Consider the following 22,891-nt stretch of genomic DNA (forward strand, 5'->3'; position numbering starts at 1 on the left):
GAAGTTAGTGAAGCTGCAGGAAGTTCTCATTTATCTAGCCTTTTGTGTTTTTTATCAAGTCTCTCCCTTCTGCCTAATAACTGAGTCAAAATAGATATTTGTCCTTTTCTATATTTTGTTTTAATTTTAATTTTTTTTTTTTTTTTAGTTTTTGAGTGTTTGGGCCATACCTAGCAGTGCTCAGGGCTCACTCCTGGCTTTGTGCTCAGAGGTCATTCTTGACTGTGTTCAGGGGACCATCTGCAATGCCAGATATCAAATCCAGGTCAGGGCGTGTGAGGCAAGTGCCTTACCTCATGGACCATCTTTCCAGCCCAGCTTGTCCTCTTCAACCACAGCAGACCTTAGTACTTAAATTTTGAGGAATAGGTGTTTCAACAAGTTACTAAGGGAAATGTAAATTGAATTAATGCACGTCAAGTATTTATAGTAGGGTATCACATGATAAAAGCATTCAATAAATAATAGCTATCATTTTGTTATTAAACAAGTACTCAAACAATACCTATGTCTGTGCACTAAAGCAACACTATTTAAGTACACATGACTCCATTTAGTATATTTTCATATTTTAATAGTTAAATGACTTAGGGCTGGAAACTTTTATTGAAGAATGTTCTCTGGTGTTCCAAAACATTTTGACACTCTTCTGTATATACTTCCCCTGAGCACTATAAAAGTAAGCAGTGAGAGAGATAAGAAAAGGTAAAACAGGATGTATTTAAATACTAAATTTTAAAAGTTAAAATAAGCATAAGGTTAGAGCATCATGAGAAGACAGATAAAAGAATTTTATAGTTATATATTTTATCTCCAGAACAAAAGAATAGAATGATAGTTATTTATCATACCCAGGATTAAGTTGAGAATTATTACAGAAATTGCAGTGGGTGATTTAGTGTCGTGGGGCAGGTTAAAAGTTATATACCAGGGCCAGAGTGATAATATATCGGGTAGGGCTCTTGCCTTGTACACACCTGACCGGAGTTTGATCCCCAGCACTCCACATGATTCGCAAGCCTTGCTAGGAGTGATTCCTATGCACAGAACCAGGAGTCAGCCTTGAGCACTACCCAAAAACCAAGAAAAATAAAACTTGGATGCCCTTTGATCCAAGAATTTCATTTCTAGAAATTTTAGGGGAATGATGAAATGTATCTGTATGAATGAGTGGTTACCAGAGTCTTGTTTATTGGAAAGAAAACTTTATAAATACTTTTTTCTTCGCTGCTAAAGAATTAACTGAGTTTACTACTACAGATTTCTGTGCATTAAAAATAATATTTATGAATAAATAGCAGTACTCCTACATTAAAAAAAAAATTTATATTGTAGACATACATTAAATACATTAAATAGCTCTCTCGGAGAGCACAGCAAGCTGAGAGTATCCAGCCCACATGGCTGAGCCTGGCAAGCGACCTGTGGCATACTAGATATGCCAAAAACAGTTACAAATGACGGTCCTCATTCCCCTGACCCAGAAAAAGCCCCCAATACGCCATCAGGCTACACTAACATGTGACAGGGTTACTGGTGCCTGCTCGAGCAAATTGATGAACAACAGGATGGCAGTGATATAATGATACTTTAAATGGGAAAAGAACGATTTTGAAGTGTATCACATTTTAGAGTATAATTGTTTATGTACATTCACAGTAACACCAAAATGCTAAATAGTGATAATTTTTGGATGGTGAGATTATTGTCTGTTTTTGGACCATACCCCACAGAGCTGAGGGGCTACTGCCACCACAGTGCTCTGGAGATCCTGCAGACCAGGGCTCCAGAGTCAAAAGCATGAGCCTCAAACACTGGCTCCATCTCCAATCCCCTGACTCTCCCAGTCTTTATATCTTTTATAATTCAGTCAACAGTTACAACATTTATATTTTAGTTTTGGGGTCTGGATGCTGTGAGTACTACTGGCACTGACTCAAGTTGCATCCCTGGTGGGCCATGCAAGGTTGGGGGCAGATCTTGACATGGCAGTTTATTCCAGGACTTTAATTCTCCTTTTTTGAAATGGTGATAGGAATGGGAGTTAATCAGTAAGATTAATTTTAAAATCCCCTTTTTTCCCCTGTAGATCTTTGTCGCCGTTCATTGTCAGAAGACTCTGTAAGTATTCCAGCGTTGTTAAACTCAAATGTTCTTTAATGCAAGTTTGTAGGCATCTTCATTGTACTGTATATGGATGAGGAGACTGGTTACAAATTAAGTGGGAATTGCAACAGAAACCTCAGATATTTGATAAAAATCTCTGAGGATGATAAATAGCATTGTCGTCCCGTTGTTCATCTATTTGCTCGAGCGGGCACCAGTAACGTCTCCATTGTGAGACTTGTTACTGTTTTTGGCATATCAAGTACGCCACGGGTAGCTTGCCAGGCTCGGCTGTGCGGGCGGGATACTCTCGATAGCTTGCCGGGCTCTCTAGGATGATAAATACTTAAAAAATTTACATACCTTTAAGTATTTTAATTTATACAGATACACATTTATTGTTTTAGATGCTAGCCTTAGAGTCCGTTTCTTCTTTTTATGTTTCACTTTTGGATCACACCTGCTAGTGCTCAGGGCTCTTCTCTGGGACCACTCGTAAACAGGACCATATAGGGTCACACCTGCCCCTGCCTGCTCTCCTATCAGTCACTCTAGCTCCTAGATTGCTTTTCGCATACGAGTCTAGTTAAAGGAATTCCATGCCTTCTTTGTTTTGGGGACTAGTGGGGGGGTAGTTTGGGATACACCCAGTGGTTCTTAGGACTTTCTCCTCTGTGCTCAGTGGTCACCCCTGGTGGGCTCAGGGGACCATGTGAGATGTCAACGGTAAAACCTGGGTCAGCCATATGCAAGGCAAATACCCTGCCTACTGTACTATCTCTCTGACTCTCCATCTGTATTTTTTCACAAAATCCATCATTCATAATTTACAGCTTTTTTTTTAATATAGTAATATCTTAAATTTGGTTATAAAGTATTTCAGTACAGGGAGAGGGAGATAGTACAGAAGGTAAGGCACTTGCCTTAGAAGTGACCAACCAGGTTTGATCTCTGGCATCCCATATGATCCCCCAGGCACTGCCAGGAGTAACCCCTGAACATCGCCTGAACAATCCCCAACCCTCACCCTCCACCTCTCCAAAAATGCAGTTTCATTATAGATACCTTAATGGTGACTTTCCTTATAGATGTTCAGGATTATACCATCCCTAAAGATGTTAAAAAATATCCTTATAGACATTAATTTACTCAACAGTATGTTTTTTGGCTCTTGCCTGCTTAGTCATTTTCTTTAGAACTCACTTTTATCAAATATTCCTGAACATTCAATACAGTTATCATTGAAAAGGATCTCATCCTGCTTAGTTTTTCTTTTACTATAATATAAAATTTTATTGTTTTATTATCAAACACAACTGATTTCACGGAATCACAGTCACCTCTGCTGCCTGGTCAGCGTTCACCCCCCAGGTGAGAAAGGTCCCGTGTCTAAGAAGAGAGCAGCTTCTTAGCCTCAAGCAACCCTGGGAGTTGGCTGTTAGCCCTGCAGAGGGATGGAAAATGTGGAATAATCTAGACAGTCAGTTAAGAAAACTGCTACTTTACTTAAAAACTTACTTTTGTCACATACTTGGATTAGGGAATCACTTCTAACTTGAAGTTCTTTGTAATACTATAATGAATTATAACTTTTCAATTTCTGGGTTATAATAAATTATGGTATTTGTGAGTCAAGCATTTTTAAATTGAGGGGAGAAAATTATGTCTACAAAATTAAAGGTATCTTAAAATATTGAACCTGTAAGGTGGTGGCTTTTGTTGTTGTTGTTGTTGTTATTTTTCCGTTTTGGACCTTAGAGAATAATAATAATTGAGTGAACAGTATTCCTGAACTTCTTGCCATATTCTTCCAGAATCTGTTTTACTAGCCTCACTTGTTATTTTTGTGGAATTCCTAAAGAGGAAATTTTGTGAAAATCCTTAAAGAGGAAAAATTCCTGAAAATCATTTCTTAAAAGATTAACTGTCATTTTAGTGCTTGTATCACTTGGTAAATATAGTTACCAAATAAAGATTAATTCAATATGCAGAAAGACTTTTCTCCTTCATAGGATGGGACTGAAGATGACCCGCAGGCAGAACTTGCCATCATTCATGGGCAGATGGCCTACATTTTGCAGCTTCAGGGTCGCACTGAGGAAGCTTTGCAACTGTACAATCAGATAATAAAACTGAAGTAAGTGATTCATTAGCATGAATGTCTTTCATAGAAGCTGAGATTTCTTTTTTAAAGTTTCTCATTTTGGTGGTTGTTGTTCACAGGCCAACTGATGTAGGATTGCTCGCCGTGATTGCAAATAACATCATTACCATTAACAAGGTATGAACTTCCTCGACTGTTATGTGTTATGTATACACTTACATTTTTTCACTGAAAGCGGATTATCCTATCTTTGTTTTGGGACAAGTGTTCATACTTCCATGATAGTTCAGTTGTAGCAGATCACCTTGGGGAGTGCTGCTGAACTTGAATAACGATGATTTTACTAAGCATAGTCAGGTAGTACAGCTTTCTGTAGTTTCAGACCCTGGACTTAAAAATCTTTCCTTTTCTAAATTATTTGTTTTAGGAAAAAAACTTGTTTGAATCTTCCGACTTTTTTGAGTAAGACTGATTTATATCTGTGTATCTATTGGGAGTGCTTATTCACGCATCTTTGTTAGTTTTTATTTCATTTTTATTTTTGTTAAGTTTCTATGTAGGCACCATGATTTACAATATTGTTAAATGTCTTGTAAAGGTGTGTCACTGGTGGCTTTTGAGAGAAAATAACAGTCACACCTTTAAAGTGATTTTTTTCATTATTTTATTTTTAATCATACGTAGCATATGCAAGCCCCGGGTTTAATTCTTGACACTGAGTGGCTTCCTTAGACTCTGGGTATGGCTTTGTTGCCCTGCTCTCGGGCCAAGCACTAGGAGGCTCCGTGGTACCATTTATTTACAGGTGAATTTTTAACTTGGCTAGAATTCTATACATCACCATTCAAACCTAGAATAGTGATACAGGTTTGTCCTTCTCAGGATGCGGTGTAGGGGATGGACACCAGGGCAAAGGCAGGCAGGGATTGCGATGGTGTTTATAGATATTTTGTTGTGTATGTTGAGGGCCTCACACCTGACTTGGCATATTTAGGTGGCACTAGAGATCAAATTCAAACTCACTGCCTCACTTATGGCAGGTGCTGCTAACCACTGAGTCATTCCAAGGCCTCCTTTCTCTAATTCTTTTTTGTTGTTGAGTGGGAGACAGATAGAGGTGGGGGGGCAGGTAGAGAGCGGGAGAGAGAAAAAAATCACTCTGGCAAGACTGGGCATAATATAATGCTCAGGATCAAACCTCGGTCAGCCACATGCAGCCACTGTACTGCTTTCCCATTGTATTCTCTCCAGCCCTATTTGTAAATTTCAGACATTTACTTGCATAATGGTGGTATTTCAGAGAGAAATGAGTTAACGTTCCGCATCTGTCATCTAAATTCTAAAGGGCATAGCTTATAGAAATTGGTGGATATTTTGGCAGTCCTAATTTCTACTGTAAGATTTTACTTTCCCCTGTATAGTTTTCTTCAGCAATCAAAACAAGAATTGGTAATGCAAAGTTAAACATCCTATTTTTCTTCCCAGTGAAGTGTTTCAGTTATAAAACATCATACTGAAAGTATAAGACAAATACACAATGCTAACAGGAGTGGGCCTAGAGATGCTGCTTACTTCGAGCTGAGCACTGAAAACAGTTTATGTGCATTTTAGAGTAGGCACCCCAGCCTGATCCATGTATTATCTTCCAAGTTCTAATATTTTAATGTAAGATAAATAAATGAGGAATGTAGAAGAATCAAAGTCTTGGAAATCGGTTTTAACAGGTAGATGAACTTTCTTTCCTCAGGACCAAAATGTCTTTGACTCTAAGAAGAAGGTGAAACTAACTAATGCAGAAGGAGTAGAGTACAAGCTTTCCAAGAAGCAGCTGCAGGCTATAGAATTTAACAAAGCCTTACTTGCTATGTACACAAACCAGGTAAGTGACACACATCTGGCTCCCTGGCTAAATCTTGGAAGGATGGTGTATGAGAAATAATAGGTACATGATTCCAACAGTGTGTCTTTTTTTTTCCTTGGGGTGAGAGTTACCAGCAATGCTCAGGGGCTACTTCTGGCTCTGCACTCAAGAATTACTCCTGGTGGTGCTTGGGGGATGCCAGGGTTTGAACCTAGGTCGGCCGTGTGCGAGGCAAATACCCTACCCGCTGTACTACTGCTCCAGCCCCAGTGTATGTCTTTTGTTCTTTGATCTTAAGTGTACATGTTCTTCAGAATGCCATATGGTATAGATTTTATAAAATATATAATTTACCTTGCAAAGGGATGTCAGAGGTGGATTTTAAGAAAAAGATGGGGCTGGAGCGATAGCAGAGCGGGTAGGGCGTTTGCCTTGCACTCAGCTGACCCGGGTTCGAATCCCAGAATTCTATATGGTCCCCTAAGCACCACCAGGAGTAATTCCTGAGTGCAGAGCCAGGAGTAATCCCTGTGCATCGCCGGGTATAACCCAAAAAGCAAGAAAAAGAAAACAATAGTTATACCATTAAAGTGATTTTTTTCAATACTATATTTGCATCTATTAAAATAAGAATTCAGCATAGATTCCATTGATTATCTATCGATAGAGTTCACTGTTCAAAGTCCAGAGCAATGGCCCAGCTACCTGGAGCGCATGCTTTGCATCTGAGAGGCCTGGTTTGATCCCTTGCACAGCTAGGAGTGACCCCTCAACACCACTGGGTAGGGCCCAAACACCAAAAGTAAAAGACCCAGCTTTCATTTTAGCTTGTCTGCAGTATTATCAGATTATAAATGTGAAGGAGATGTCAAGTCCGATTTTTTTACACATTGATTCTAATTGCTGCTTCAAACTTTTGGAGCAGATTTTTGGTGAAAAACAGTAGAGATAATTTTTAGAAATGAGCAAAATTATTAAATATTTTAGCAAAAATGCCTGTATGCTTTGTTATTTTGATTCAAATGATACTTGATTTTTTTTAAATAATGGAGTTTATCCAAATAAATATTTTAAGTCTCCTTTTCTAACTGCTTTTGGAACTCATATCTTATAATAAAAATGGTTTTCTGGGGCGGGAGCAATTGTACAGCAAATTGGGCATTTGCCTTGCACAGAGCCAACCTGGGGTTTGATCCCCAGCATCTCATGTGGTCCCCCTAGCACCGTAAGCATCATTATGTGTGGCCCAAAACTAAAAAAAATATTTTTCAATAAAAATCATTTTTTATGGGAAAAAATGAGAGTAGATGCTATAAGCTTCTTTTATCCTAAGCATTTCTTCACTTTTATTTCAGCTGATAGCCTTTCCTTCTACCACTTTTATTTTTGGTTATTTATTTAATGTTTAATTTCATTAATCAGCAGAGGGGGGATTTTTTTTTTTCAGGCGGATCAGTGCCGCAAAATATCTGGCAGTTTACAGTCCCAAAGCCCTGAGCACCTCCTGCCTGTTTTAATCCAAGCTGCCCAGCTCTGCCGTGAAAAGCAGCATGCGAAAGCAATAGAGCTGCTTCAGGTAAAGGAATTACTTGAATTTTTAATGAGTTATTTTGTCAGGTAGTTGGAGCCTTGTTTCATTTTCATTATAACATAAAAGCTTATGCGTATTATTGGAAAACTAATAGGTAATATGCCAAGTAAACCTTTGGAATACTACTTTATTCTTATGCTAAAGCTTTGTTTTTAATATAAATTTACATTAACACACTTTTGCTATTTGTTTTAGACATATGATATCAGTGAATACGATTACCTGTCTTTTTAGTAACGTATTCTCCAGTGAGCCTCAATCCCAGTCCTCACACAACTACAGAGATGCTGACTGACCAGGTTTTTATCAATGTAAACCAGCAATTAGATACTGTTTGATTTTCTTGAAGCTACACTGGAAAGTTGAACAGGGGCTATTAAACTGGATTATCCTGGGAAGCAGAGTTGCCTCTCAGTACCCTCTGTAATTAGATACTATTTCTCTGATTATCTTTTAAAAACAAAAAAATTTGATGTAGTAATTCTCTATTAGTGACTTCTTGGAGACCACATTAACGCATTGAACTTTATGTTAATGTTAACTACATTATTAACTTTCAGAACACAATTTTAAAGCAAAGCACAGAATAAAATTTTACCTAAATTGAAATGTGTATCTTAAAGCAGAAGTTTTGTTGTTTAAAAACTAGATTTAAATTCTTATGTGATTGGGGAAGAAAAGTGGGATGTGTACAATTAAGTGTATAAATTAAATGTGCTTTTTCCCAAAAAAATATTTTTTTAGGAATTTTCAGATCAGCACCCAGAAAATGCTGCTGAAATTAAGCTAACCATGGCACAGCTGAAAATTTCCCAAGGTATCATTGTTAGTGACTTTATCCTGATTAAAATATCTGTGTGGTTTAATATATTTTTGCATAATGGTAATTGTTGTTTAAAATATGAAGCTAGACTTAAAAATAGAATGCCAGTAGACTTTGTGTAAATCAGCCTTTTCTAGGCTTATTCCCAAGGTGCAAGACTGATTCTCAGTTTGTACTTCAGGAATCAGTAGAAGCCAAATATTTCACTGTTCTAAAGACAATATATAAATTTCCTGGTATGTCATATCATGTGTACAAATGCTTTTATCTAGGCCTGTACAATAATAGAGCAGGTAGAGACCTTTTGGCCACCCCAGGTTCCGTCCACAGTACCACAGCTCAACAGCAGTCACCCCTGGTGGTGTTCAGGGGACACATGCAGTGCTCAGGAATTGAACCTGCAATGGCCTCATGGAAGGCGAACAACTATGTTTTGGGCCTCAAGAATATTTCTTTGATTTGTTTTGGAGTCACACCCATTCGTGCTCAGGGCTTGCTCCTGGCTCTGTACTCAAGTATAACTCCTGGTGGGCTTGGGGGACCATATGAAGTGCCAGTGATCGAATCCAGGTTAACTGCATATAAAAGCAAGCACCTTACCTGCTGTAGTATTGCTCCAGCCCCAGGAATATGATTATTTTTAGGGCCTCAATTTCCTTATCTGTGAAATGAATAGAGTACATTGCTCTCTAGAACCCAAAGCTTAAGTATTAAGAATGTTGCAAAATATGACTTAAATTTTCTGTGTTTTTTCATAATATGCTTTCTTTAATATGCCAATTTTACTTGTACTTACTCTCCTAAGGTAATATTTCCAAAGCATGTCTAATACTAAGAAGCATAGAAGAGTTAAAGCATAAACCAGGCATGGTAAGCTTGTGATTTTTTTTTTTTAATTCTTTTTAAAGGGTGGTAGTGAGTGGGAGGAATTGATAGAGAAGTGGACACTGGTGAAAGGAGCAGTATTGAAACACTGAATGCCTGAAACGCAGTAATGAGTAGCTTTGTAATTTCCAGTGATTAAATTTTTTTTTCAAATTCTTTTTTAAGTCAGACAAGTAAAGAATGTCCTTATTGTGAAATGAATAGAGTATGTTTGATGTTTCATTGTGTTCAACTTAATTTCCACTTCATTCTTGATATAATGTCAGAGTAGTAGTTAATAACTGCTTTCTGGGATACTTTTGGTTTCATTTGTGCAGTGCATTGTTTGTGTTCAGTCAGATTTGCTAGGCACTGCCAACATAAACGAAAACCTGTATAGGAAATTTCTTAGGCGAAATTATTTTAGGTTTAGACTTGTGTATGATTTCATTGAGTTAAAATAAAACGTAGTACTATCTGTACACTGTCATCCCGTTGATCATCCAGTTGCTCAAGCAAGTACCAGTAACGTCTCCATTGTGAGACTTGTTGTTACTGTGTTTGGGATATCGAATACACTACGGGGAGCTTGCCAGGTTTTGCCATGCGGGCGGGATGCTCTCAGTACCTTGCCAGGCTCTCTGAGAGGAACGGAGGAATCGAACCCGGGTCAGCTGTGTGCAAGGCATACGCCCTACCTGCTGTGCTATTACTCCAGCCCAAATGTAGTAATGACCATTAAATTTAGGTTTTAGTTTAATATTTTAACATCATAGGTTTAGATTACCAATATAGCTTTAAAGTCCAGGCTGGAATTATTAACCAAATCTGCTGCTTAAAGTAAAATATTTCTAGTATTAATATTTGACCTATTACATTTAAGAAAATCTACCCATTTTATCTAGAATGTTTCATTTATTGGCATAAAAGTTGTTTGCATATTCCGTTTACTATTTCAACAGCAGTAGAACCTCTCATTCCTGCCACTGGTTACTTGTATCACTTTCTCCTCAGCCTCCCTCTGGCTCCCTCATTACCTTGATTAGAGGCTTAATTAGATTCACTGATGTTTCTCAAAGATTCAGCTTTTTCTTGTGTTCCCTTCTTTCCCATTGTTCCTCGCCTCACTCCACTGCAGCCATTTGGGCCTCTTTCCCCTCAGTATACTTACCAGGCAAGGTTTTCAGTGGCTTCATGAAAGCTGGGCTTTTATGCAGCATCATAGGAGTTTGGCTGCAGTAGTGTATATCTTCACTGATCATGCACTTGAAATCTCTTATTGCATGAACTATTCGCCAAGCACTTAGTGTTAACTTAAGTGTTTACCTTGTGTGGACTGGTAACAAAAGAATTGGCACAGCTTTGGAGAAAGATGTATTTTATAACTTTGTATTTGGAAAACCCTGTTATTTATGTTGTTTCAACTATTTAATGAAAGTTTCAAAACATTGATTATTTCGTGAATATTTTCATTTTCAAAAAATTATTGTGGGAGAGGGGGAAATTTTGTTCACTAACTTTTATACTTTTTATTGGGTAGGTATCTGCGTTAGTAACCATGTACAGCCACGAGGAAGATATTGATAGTGCCATTGAAGTCTTCACACAAGCTATCCAGTGGTATCAAAACCATCAGGTAAGTAAGTAGAGTTAAAAGTTTGGAGGATGGTTTTATATTAAAACAAAAGGCTGCAGTAGTGAAGGCAGAATGAAAGTGTACCAGATCCAAATGAAGTTATTAGAAAAAATAGCTGCAATATTTCTTAAAATAGCTGAATATATTTTCGAAGCTCTTTTTTTTTTGCATGTTTGTGTCATCTCAAATAATAAGAATTTGATAGTGTAAGTGTATATAACATCCGTAGTTTCTAGAGAGCCCCTAAATGATAGTAGTTGGTAGTAATATGTGGAATAATTATATCATATATTCATCTGACAGGAAATTTTTCATCTTTTTCCAGTATGGGTCTCTGTGCAGCTGGTAAATCCAGCAGTATGGGTAGTTGGACTGGGTGGCCACACCTGGCAGTGCTCCAAGGGTATTTCTGCCTTCCCTGCTCAGGAGTGACTCCCAGAGTGTCACGCCTGTAGGTCATTTGTGATCCTGGGGGTCCAACTAGTGTCAGCAACAAATCAGACAAGTTTCTTAACCTCCCCAACAATCTCTCTGACCCAGTATCCAACTTTTAAACAGACATTCACACAGGTGGCATTTATACTGCTGTTAGCATTAGTAATGGAGAGAGAGCAGTGGTCCAGTTTAAGTGCTGTGTTAATTACCACTTGAAGGTTACTGTGTCATACCCTTAAGATTATGAGGAATAGGGGCTGGAGCGATAGCACAGCGGCTAGGGCATTTGCCTTGCCCTCGACCAACCCGGATTCGAATCCCAGCATCCTATATGATCCCCTGAGCACCACCAAGGGTAATTCCTGAGTGCAGAGCCAGGAGTAATCCCTGTGCATCGCCTGGTGTGACCCAAAAAGCAAAAAAAAAAAAAGATTATGAGGAATATTTCCAGTTGTAGACACTTTTAATAAAGTTCCAGAATGATTAATTGGTAATTCTGCTAGTTTGTCTACCCCATCGTGTTTATGTATGTGGCTTCGTTTTTGGTATTTAATACATACCATAAAACACAAGATGAGGAATTTGAAGGCTTAGTGTATTGAAATCTTATAATAAAACATTGACTTATTAGATATTGAAATTAAATGTTTTTCTCTCTTAAATATGTAGCCCAAATCTCCTGCTCATTTGTCTTTGATAAGAGAAGCTGCAAACTTCAAACTCAAATATGGGCGGAAGAAGGAGGCCATTAGTGATCTTGAACAGCTGTGGAAGTGAGTTCTGAAAGGTGGAGATGTAGAAACCCCAATTTGACTGCTTTTGATATGAAGGAGTCTGCTTGATTAATATTTCTTTCTCGAATAATAAAATTTAATATTTTATTTCTTCTTTTAGACAAAATCCAAAAGATATTCACACGCTGGCACAGCTTATCTCTGCTTACTCACTTGTAGATCCTGAGAAAGCAAAAGCGTATCCTTCTGATTGCTCTGGACAGTTCCCAAGTAGCACAGTAGGTCTCTTCCAGTACTTAAACACTGACCAGGGTCTTTTCTGTTGTAATTGTCAATAAAACACTTTATTATAATGAGTAGAAAGCAAGAGGATTTTAGTGACAAGTGCAGCTGAAAAACTAGTGATAGAAACAACTTGGGGAACAGTTTGGTCAAGAAAGCAGAAATGAAATTTAGATGTGGCCGATATTCATTCCTGTAGCTTGACATTCAGGAGGAAAAGAAGAAAACAGGTCAAGAAAGTCTTAATTGGATGATTATACATGATTCTGAAATGTTGTTTTTATTGAACTGTCGTAGGTCACATGTCTATATCAGTCTTAAAGTGAATCATTTTGGTTTTTCTGTTTGTTTGATTTTTTGGTTTTGGGCCACACCCAGTGATTGGTTAAGGGTTTCTCCTGACTCTGCACTCAGGAATCTCTTGTATTTCTTAGAGGACCATGAGGGATGTAGAGAGGGTGGAACCCGGGTCAGCCTTGTCCAAGGCAAATGCCCTATTCCCTGTACTGGCACTCAGGACTCCTCAAAGTAAATCTTATGAGAAAACTCAGTGTCTTGATTGCTGATTGGCTGAGCTTGCCATATTTTATCACTATTCCCACAGGGATGTGTTCACTGCCAAACTTCAGTGGTCTGGTAGACAATGCCAGGCATCAACTCAGAACCTTTGCAGTGAGCAGTTTCTGTGTTTTGTAAGCTTGGGACCAGTTTTTGAACTGAGTTTTATTTGCCACTTTGAAATATATCACTGAATTAAGGAATGATTGGGTTGACCCTTTCATAAGTTATCCTTTCAGGTATAGAATAAAAATGATTGATTTGTTGCTTATGTAAGAGTGAAAGCATTTTATTTTTGTCAAAGTGTTTCCAGAAGTATGTTTATCTACTTGGCAGATATATATTATGTTCCTAAACTCATGTTCAATCCCAGTCTTAGTAAACATTTGCCGCCATCAGACAGTATGTCTCTGAAAGTAGATGTTGAGGCGCTTGAAAATTCTCCTGGTGCTACATATATTCGGAAGAAGGGTGGAAAAGTTGCTGGAGATAGTCAACCAAAGGAGCAAGGGTAATATTTTCATTGTTAATATACACTAATGCTAGTTTTTAAGACGTCTTAATACCTACATAGTAGTACTGTAGCACTGTGGTCCTGTTCATCAATTTGCTCGAGCGGGCACCAGTAATGTCTCCATTGTAAGACTTATTGGTTCTGTTTTTGGCATATCGAATACATGTAGCTTGCGAGGCTGTGCCATGACCTGCATAGTAATGTACATACTTAACTAGTGAGCTAAGTATTTTACATGATGATGATGATGATGATGATGAATTTTCTTTCTTTCTTTTTCTTTTTTTTTTGTAGGCAGGGAGAGTTGAAGAAGAAAAAGAAGAAAAAGAAAGGTAAGATTTCCCTTCCCGCTCCATCCCCTTTTTTCATTACCCATATGGAAATCTCTGTATATAAACACACTTGTATCTTTGAGTTCTGACTTATGTCTCACCTACATAACATTTTAATCTTTATACTCTAAAGAGTGCAGCTCTGGAGTTTGCTAATTCACATTGCAGTGGTAGTAATGTTGCTCCTTTACTGTAACTAAACAAAATATGATGGTGATGATTTTTAACATACCAACATACCAACCTGACTTCATCTATGAAACAATATGAAGTTCTGCAGCTTGTTACGTTAAATTAGGTATTTACATATTGAACTCTTAGCACAATTCATGATAAATACTAAATTTTTATTATATCTTAGGATGGATTTTTAAGTTGTTAGTCCTTTAGATTTTTATCAAGTTTTTTTTTTGTTGGGGTTTTTTTTTGGTTTTTGGTTTTTTTGCTTTTTGGGTCATACCCGGTGATGCACAGGGGTTACTACTGGCTCTGCACTCAGGAATTACTCTTGTTGGTTGGTGCTCAGGACCATATGGGATGCTGGGAATCAAACCTGGGTCGGCCACGTGCAAGGCAAACACCCTACCCGCTGTGCTATCGCTCCAGCCCCTTTTATCAAGTGTTTTAAGAAAGTCTATTTTTTTCAGAAATGTAAAGAAAGTTTAACTCTAAGTAGAAGTTCTCAAACTTACTTGCCCTATAGACCCCTGTCAGAGAAAAAAATTTTGCTTTCAAACCCAAGTCAGCTGCATGCAGGGCAAGTGTGGTATCCACTGTACTACTGCTCCAGACCCATAAATTTACCTTTTAAAGACAGTGGTGTCCCTCAATTTCACCCAGGGCCACCTGCCACCACCCTCCATTGATCCAATCCCTGGCCCAAAGACTGTTTGATCCAGTGGTGTGTGTCTTTATTCTTCTGTACACAAATTGAACATCAGAATTAATAGATGATTGCTAGAAACAGTGCCACAGAATGTCATTACATCCACAGGCTTGCTTTGCATTTCTCAGTTGTCTTAAGACAACTTTTTCATTTTCTAGCCCTGAATCATTAACCAGGAGAATTCCATGTGTTGGTTGAGTGGAATACCATACTTGGCTTACCTAGAGGGACATTAACCCTGGAACCATCTACCTGCTCTCAACTTTTAAAAGGCATTTAGCATTTGGCATTTGTATTCTGCATTAGTGGTACTGCAGAGGAATAGCTGATAGCCTTCAGTTTCACACGCACACTCATGTGTGTTTGTGTGTGTGTGTGTGTGTGTGTGTGTGTGTGTGTGTTTTCTAGATAAGCTTTTTTTTTTTTTAATTTCTTAAATTTTATTGAATCACCATGAGATAGTTACAGGCTTTCATGTTTGGGTTACAATCTCACAATGATCAAACACCCATCCCTCCACCAGTGCACATTCCTCACCACCAATATTCCGGGTATACCCCCCTTTTCCCACCCTCCCCCTGCAGATAACGTTCCCCATACTCTCTACTTTTGGGCATTATGGCTTGCAACACAGACACTGAGAGGTCATCATGTTTGGTCCATTATGTATTTCGGCAAGCATCTCCCATCCCAGTTGGTTCCTCCAGCCATCATTTTGATAAGCTTTTGTTTAAGAGCTTGGGAGGAGGCTGGTTTTTAAGCTTCACTGGGAAGTGGGGATCGTTCGGCCACACCCAGCAGATGTCAGGGGCAACTCCCTGCTCAGTCTTTGGAGATTGTTCCTGGTGGTGCTTGGGAGACTGTGATACTGGAATCAAACCCAGGGCTCCAGCATGCAAAGAATATGACCCAGCTCTTTGAGCATTTCCAGTATCCTCCAGATAAGCAGTGAGAGGTAGGGGGGAAGACAACAGTGGTGCTCAGAGCTTTCTTCTGGCTCTGGACTCAGGGAGTGTTCCCAGTAGTGTTCAAGGGACCACAGTGTAGTAGCAAGGATCAAACCCAGATCAGCCACATGCAGGGGCTGGAGCAATAGCACAGCGGGTAGGGCATTTGCCTTGCATGCAGCCGACCCGGGTTCGATTCCCAGCATCCCATATGGTCCCCCGAGCACCGCCAGGAGTGATTCCTGACTGGGTGCAGAGCCAGGAGTAATCCCTGAGCATCGTCGGGTGTGACCCAAAAAGCAAAAAAATTAAAAAAACAGATCAGCCACATGCAAGATAAGACTTGCATGCTGTACTATCTCTTCAGCTCCCAGATAAATAACTTCTAAAACTTATAAGTGGTATGTTGTTTATTCTTTAAAAAAAAAAAAAGGAAAGAAACAAATGTAATAGACTTTTTTTTTCTTTTTTGGGTCACACCCAGCAATGTTCAGGGCTTACACTTGGCTCTGCACTCAGGAGTTATTATTCTTGGCGGTGCTTGGGGGACTATATGGGATGCCGGGGATTGAACCTTGGCTGGTCACGTGCAACAGCAAACTCCCTACCAGCTGTACTATTGCTCCAGCCATAATAGACTTATTCATTGTGAAATGACATGAAAGAATAGAAAATTCCCTGTCTCAAATTCAGAGATTTAGCTATACAGAAACATATATGTATATGTTGATCAGTAAGCTTTTCCAAGGACTATGTGGCTCATTAGGATAATTTGTTTCAATCTGTTTTAGACTATACTACCTAGATACTTTTCCAAGTTTGGGTGGAGGGTACACCCAGTGGTGTTCAAGGATTACTCCTGGATATGCATTCAGGTATCACTCCTGCTGAAACAGATGTACCCGCTCTACTATCCCTCTAGCTCCCTTCAAGTTTTTAACTGTATACTTTACTTTTTAGTATAGTTATAGAGTGCTGACATACTGATTTGTTCAAAAATATTACAGTATGATTAGAAGTATAAATTTTGACTGGCACAGCCAAGTAGTACAAAGTCTATACTTGTATATGTTTCTCTCAGTATTTAAGTGTTTCTGCCATCTTACCAGTACTGGGTATTAGTATTTCTAGTATGTTCATTTGATAGAATTTCTTTCCCTTTTTTGGAGGGTGGGTTTCCACCCAAGTCCCGGTAACCCCTCCCAATGATCGTCTGTCCAACCTAATACTTCAATGCAAGGGTCTGAGGATGTGGTGCTGCTCAGAGACTTCCAGAGCTGTGTGGTGCCAGGGATTGAATCAGGATTGGTACATACATGCTTTGAACCCTGTGCTATCTCCACAGCCTCTGCCTTTGCATTTTGGATTAATAAGCTCATAATTATGGTTTCTTCTGGCTTAGATTGCACCTAAGTGCGTTTTTCTTAGTGCGGGAATACCTACTGGTTATCACAGATGTATTCAGTATTTAGAATATTAGTCCAGGGACTGAAGAGACAGTATAGGTGTTTGGGTACTTGCCTTGCACTCTGCTGGCCCCAATTCTGTTCAATCCTCGGCACTGTATATAGTCCCCCAAGCACTACCAGTATTGATCCCAAAGCACAGACAGGAGTAAGTGCTAAACATTGCCAGGTATGGCCCAAAATCTCAAAAGAAAACAAGAATCCACTCTACATAGAATGCAATTTTTCTTTAAAAAAAAAAAATCTACCTAGTTAAAGGTAAAAATGGAAATTTAGCTTTGTCTATGATATTTCCTATATTGCTTCCAAATTTTTGTGCCATATTTAGGAATTTTTTTTTCCTATTTTAAAATACAGCATCCATTTTATTTATTTTGGGGTTTGGGGCCACACCCAGCAATGTTTAGGGCTTACTCCTGGCTCTGTGCTCAGAGATGACTCCGGGCAGTCCTCAGGGGACCATAAGTGGTGGCAGGGATTGTACCCAGGTCAGCCTTATGCAAGGCAAGCACCTTGCCTGCAGTACTAGCTCTAGCCTGACATTTTAATGTTATTTATTTTTGGACTTGTCTAAATTATCTTTAAAGCATCATGCCAGGTTTCTTCGGAGGCAGAGGTGGGACGCCCCCTGGCCATTGTGGTTGAACCAGGGCCTCTCATGTGCAAAGCACGTGCTTAACCCCTGTGCCACAGCTCCCACGGATTTCTCATTTTGTTACCACTTGTCACACAGGAAAACTGCCCAAGAACTATGACCCCAAGGTCACCCCAGATCCAGAAAGATGGTTGCCAATGCGAGAACGTTCTTACTACCGAGGAAGGAAGAAGGGGAAAAAGAAGGATCAGATTGGAAAGGGGACTCAAGGAGCCACTGCAGGAGCGTCATCTGAACTGTAAGTCACGGCTTCCCCGTAGCCGCCCCTCCGCGAGTAGGGCACTTCTGAGATTCACTCCGAGTCCTTAGGAATTCTTTTTGTTTTTGTTTTGGGGTCACATCTGGGGAGACTCAAGGATTGGTTCTGCACTCAGGAATCACTCCTGGCAGTGCTCGGGGGACCATATGGAAATCGAGCCTGGGTTGGCCACGTACAAGGCGAAAACCCCATTTGCTGAAGTATCTATCACCCTGACCCCATTAGGGATCATTTTAAATACATTTTCAGTATAGTAAGAATTAGTCAGAATGTCTTTGATAAATGTTTTGTGATAGCATTGTATAAAGGAGGGAGGAAATGTGGTATTTGATTATAAATACTAGTATTTTGGGATCACATTGTAAATTTAGAGTTCTAGTCTCTTGTTTTTACATGTGAGATTATAGGTCTTTTTAATTTTTTTTATTTTCTAAGCTTTCTGAAAATCAGCGTTTATATTTATTACTTTCATTTTGTTATTTCATTCTGCCCACACGGCAGAGCCTGGCAAGCTACCCGTGGTGTATTTGATATGCCAGAAACAGTAACAAGTCTCACAATGGAGACGTTATTGGTGCCCACTTTAGCAAATCGATGAACAATGGGACTACAGTACTACAGTGCCGTGCTACTTTCATTTCATTATAAAGCAGTAAAAAATTTAGTGAAATGAGACAATTGGGGAACCTACCATGAAATAACAGAGGTGGAAAATAAACTTCACAAACAAGACTTTATAACCTTCTCTTTTAGAGTATGTGAATGACATACACTTCCCATACCTGTTGATTTTAGGGATGCCAGTAAAACCGTGAGCAGCCCCCCCACCTCCCCGAGACCTGGCAATACAGCAGCGCCATCTGCATCTACTAGTAACATCATCCCCCCAAGACACCAGAAGCCCGCGGGCGCTCCAGCAACAAAAAAGAAACAGCAGCAGAAAAAGAAGAAAGGTGGAAAAGGTGGTTGGTGATTAGAACCTTCTTGGCAGGCTGTTTTGTAAACTACTCAGTGACACTAGGAACATAATGAAGGTAACCCAGCAGGAAGCACGGAGCTGCTCCTTCCGCTCTCATCTCCACATTTTCATTCGACTATTTTCTATGTATCAAAAATAAGAAAAACATTTGGCCTACTTGTACCTAGCTTTGCAGATGCCCGGGACTCAAAATAATTGTCGTTTATCCACCTTGGTATTTGGTGTGTCCTTTCTCTTCGTGTGCTGATCTTGTTTTATTGTTCCAGTTTTACAAACAAGTCATGTTATCGAAGGTTTCCTACGATTTAAACAGAAACTATTACTCTTTTGACTAGAGTCTGAAGATAATTGTTCTGTCAAGTCCCACTTGATAAAATTATGTTTTAGGAGACATTAGGAGACTCAAAATGAATCTTCTGAGCATTCCATTATCTGCTTAGAAATATTATATGATAAAAAGGGACCTTATTAATACACTGGTATTCTTTATTCCATGTGATCACAGAAAAACTGAATGTTGTTTCATTTTAGCCACAAATTCCCTCATGTGATACTAGTTTGAATTTTTTCGTATTTGCATATATATGTATATATAAACCCATTGTGTATGCATGTGCATACACACACACGGCTAAAGGCTCCTTTATTCCCCCATGTGCTCTGTATATTTTCCAAATTATGAGAACATGCTAGAAAATCAAAGAATGCAAAATCTATCAATGTTGCAACTTGACTCTTAGAGTTCTGAGAGAAGACGTAGGAAAGATTTGATGACCCCATTAAAAATAAGAACATTTACTTATATATATACAGAGAAAATTAATTTTAGACCATTTATAAGCAGGCAGTATTAAAACTTAACAAAACTGTTGTTTATTTGTTTGGGCCACACCTGGTGATGTGCAGGGGTAATTATCCCTGGTTCTTCACTCAGGAATTACTCCTGGCAGTGTTGAGGGGAACCATATGGGATGCTGAGAATCGAACCTTGGTCAGCCACATGCAAAGCAAGCACCCTACCCTCAAAGCAAGCACTCAACCCCTGACAGAGCTGTTTGGCCCCGGTAAGATACTCAGATTAATTAGGGGTTTTGATAGGACCATTACCTTCCCAGAGGGATGAAGTATTGTACAGTCAGTCTGTGGTGTCTGTGCCATCTGGTCGCTCCTTGCTAACACATCACCTTCCCACTGAACAGCGTGTGACAGACACTGCGAGGTCAGCCCTGTTGGTATTCACTGTCTGCTGCCCAAGATGGCATTGCGTTTAGAGTTGAGTATCTCTTTGTGATCCTCTTACTTCATCCTTGTTAATAAAGTGCTGCTGTGTTTGACTCACTTTATCTACTCTAACTTCTTCAAAGTTTTAAAGATTCTCCCTCCTCTATGCTAGTAAGAAACATGGTGCTGCCTCTGTTTATCAGAATCAGAATATGCAGCTAAACGAGAAACCCTCTTAAAATCGAGTAATTTATTACAGTGTCATACTGTCTGAGGTCTCAGTAACTTATTTATTCCTTCTGGAAAAAATACCCCATTACAGAAATAATTGCTAATGAATATTGGGACCTCATTAGATTTCTGTGATGAGAGATAATCAGTTTTTCAAATAACAAAGCTGCAGAATTTGGGTGAAAATATCCTTCAGGCCCAGTGGTGACACAGTTCTCTAGTCGGTATAGTTGCCAGTCATTGTTTTTACCGGTCTACTAAACAACAGAAACCCCAGTTCAGATAAAGTTATAATTGTCAAATGAAGTATAAACATTCCATTAACTTTATGGTAATTATTCCTTCTTCGGGACAGGTCTTTCATTGGTGTCATGTAGACTATATATATATGTGCTCCTACATTTATAAAAATCAGTATGACTACATATACCTGCTGTGGCACTTTTTGTTTGTTTTGATTGATTTTGGGGACACACCCAATTGTCCTCAGGGCTTACTTCTGGCTCTGTGCTCAAGGGTCATTCCTGGTGGTTCCCAGCATATCAACCACGTGCAGGGCAAGCACCTTAACCTCTGCTATCTCTCCAGGCCCCATAGAACTCAAGTATGAGTGATCAGGTTACAGGCCAAATTTATTTATTTGGTTTTAGGGCATACCCGGTGATACACAGGACTTACTTCTGACGCAGTGCTCAGAGGTCATTCCTAATGTCTCTCAGTGGACCATATGTCATACTGGGATTCAGTATGACCTGCCTCTTGATAACCCAGTTCTCTGAACCTCACCCAGAGGGACTGTCTCTTCAGAGTTTTGAGTGAGGGTCAACTGTTTGCACGTTTACACCTTAACCTCTACTGTCTCTGAACCTACTGTGGCATATTTTAAAATTAAATGTTGTATCTGCAAGTGTGGATTGGAGGTGTCCGGGGAAGGAGGGTCTCGTGGTTAAGAATTGTTTTAGCTGAGTTACCTCCTGATCTTCTCAGCAGAGCCACGAAACTTAAGGGATTGAGAACATAGTTTTAATTACATTGAAAATTCATGTTACTGTTGTTTATAAACAAATTAAGAGATTTTTTCTTTGGTTTTTAAGTTACTAAGCAGGATATTTCCATATTACTTGTACAACTGCAAATCTTAAAAACCAAGTTGTGTTTGAGCCAGAGAAATATTGCAGCAGGTGGAGTGAACATGCCTACCCGAGGTAGGTTCTGTCCCCAGCAGCCCATGAGGATCCCTGAGCATCACAAGGCGTGGTCCTTGAGCACAGGCAGGTGTGGAACAAAATAAACCTCTCTAAGGGAGAGATAGCTTAACCTCCTGTGGTCCAAAAATCAAATTCAAACTGATGCACTACTGGTGATTTCTGGGAGCTGATGTCCATTGTTTCTTTCACAAGCCTATTTGGAAAAGTATGTTGCATTAAGAAAGTTTTGTTAGGTGTATAAAATTAAAAGAAAAAGAAATGGCACGGGCGAGGAAAGGGATGCCTCACCGCGGCAAGGAGGAAAGGACAAACCAATGATATCCAACAGTTAGGTTGTGAAATTAGAGACTAGAAACCGGTTTGACAAAATTAAAAGAATCATCGGGGTACTTCTCAACTCCTTTAGAAACTGCCACCCTCTGAAAAGACTCATGGTATACCCAATGGGTGATTACTCTAATTAACGGTTTTGACGGCCTACCACATAGCTAACAGACCAAGCCTCCAGACACAAAAATTACAGGAAAACTGCAACAGGAACGGCGAATTATGAAGCTTTTGACTGTCCTCTATTTGTTTTCCTGAGAAAACAACAGCTCCTCTGATTCCACAGGGCACTGAGCTCGGGGCCACCCACCTATACTTCGATTGCGTCCACTGGCCGGCGTTCTCCGGGGCGCTCGGGCTGCCGCCTGCTCCTCGGGTGCTCTTACAACCAGACTGGGGGCCAGAGAAGAACATGCGGGGGGCTGGGGAGGTGGGGACTACTCGGCCTCAACACACCCGCACCGCTCAGCCTTGGTGGAGGAAACAGGCCCCCAGACACATCCTTAGCTGCTCGACCCTGAACACACCTTCCCGAAGCCCCTCGCTCTAGCCGGGCCCCTTACAGCGGGCTGTGAGCGGGGGGTCTAGATCGAGCGCCTCGTTCACTTGCCCAACGGGGGTGGGGGGCGTGCGGGGCCGAGACTAACGGATTCGGCGAGACTGGGGGAAGCGGGGTGGGAGGAACGGGGGTCGGGGCCAGCGCCCGGGACCACCCGGGAGACCGCTCCGCTGTGCCGCGGCTCCCGGGCGCGGGGGGCGGTGGCCGGCGCGCCGCGGCGGGCCGTGACCGCGTGTGACCTGCGCGGCGCGACCCTACGTCCCCGCCCCACGCCCCCCGGCCCGGCCACACCTGCCGGACCCAAGGTCACGGC

The 22,891-nt window shown here is 40.1% G+C and overlaps 1 protein-coding gene across 1 annotated transcript in view; it reads left to right on the top strand.

Moving 5' to 3' along the window:
- The window catches only part of SRP72 (signal recognition particle 72), a 29,408-nt gene extending 8,499 nt beyond the window's left edge, over positions 1-20,909 (top strand). Inside the window, exons 6-19 of the mRNA XM_004616449.2 lie at positions 2,090-2,121; positions 4,119-4,243; positions 4,330-4,387; positions 5,958-6,089; positions 7,519-7,647; positions 8,407-8,479; positions 9,291-9,355; positions 10,890-10,985; positions 12,090-12,193; positions 12,315-12,392; positions 13,368-13,505; positions 13,803-13,840; positions 17,873-18,032; positions 18,849-20,909. Of these exons, the coding sequence (XP_004616506.1) occupies positions 2,090-2,121; positions 4,119-4,243; positions 4,330-4,387; positions 5,958-6,089; positions 7,519-7,647; positions 8,407-8,479; positions 9,291-9,355; positions 10,890-10,985; positions 12,090-12,193; positions 12,315-12,392; positions 13,368-13,505; positions 13,803-13,840; positions 17,873-18,032; positions 18,849-19,026 (1,406 nt within the window). The 3' untranslated portion in view covers positions 19,027-20,909. The remainder of the gene's footprint in view (positions 1-2,089; positions 2,122-4,118; positions 4,244-4,329; positions 4,388-5,957; positions 6,090-7,518; positions 7,648-8,406; positions 8,480-9,290; positions 9,356-10,889; positions 10,986-12,089; positions 12,194-12,314; positions 12,393-13,367; positions 13,506-13,802; positions 13,841-17,872; positions 18,033-18,848) is intronic.
- The last annotated feature ends 1,982 nt before the right edge of the window (positions 20,910-22,891 follow it).

This window comes from Sorex araneus, chromosome 5, assembly GCF_027595985.1.
Source record: "Sorex araneus isolate mSorAra2 chromosome 5, mSorAra2.pri, whole genome shotgun sequence".
Classification (NCBI taxonomy): Eukaryota; Metazoa; Chordata; class Mammalia; order Eulipotyphla; family Soricidae; genus Sorex; species Sorex araneus.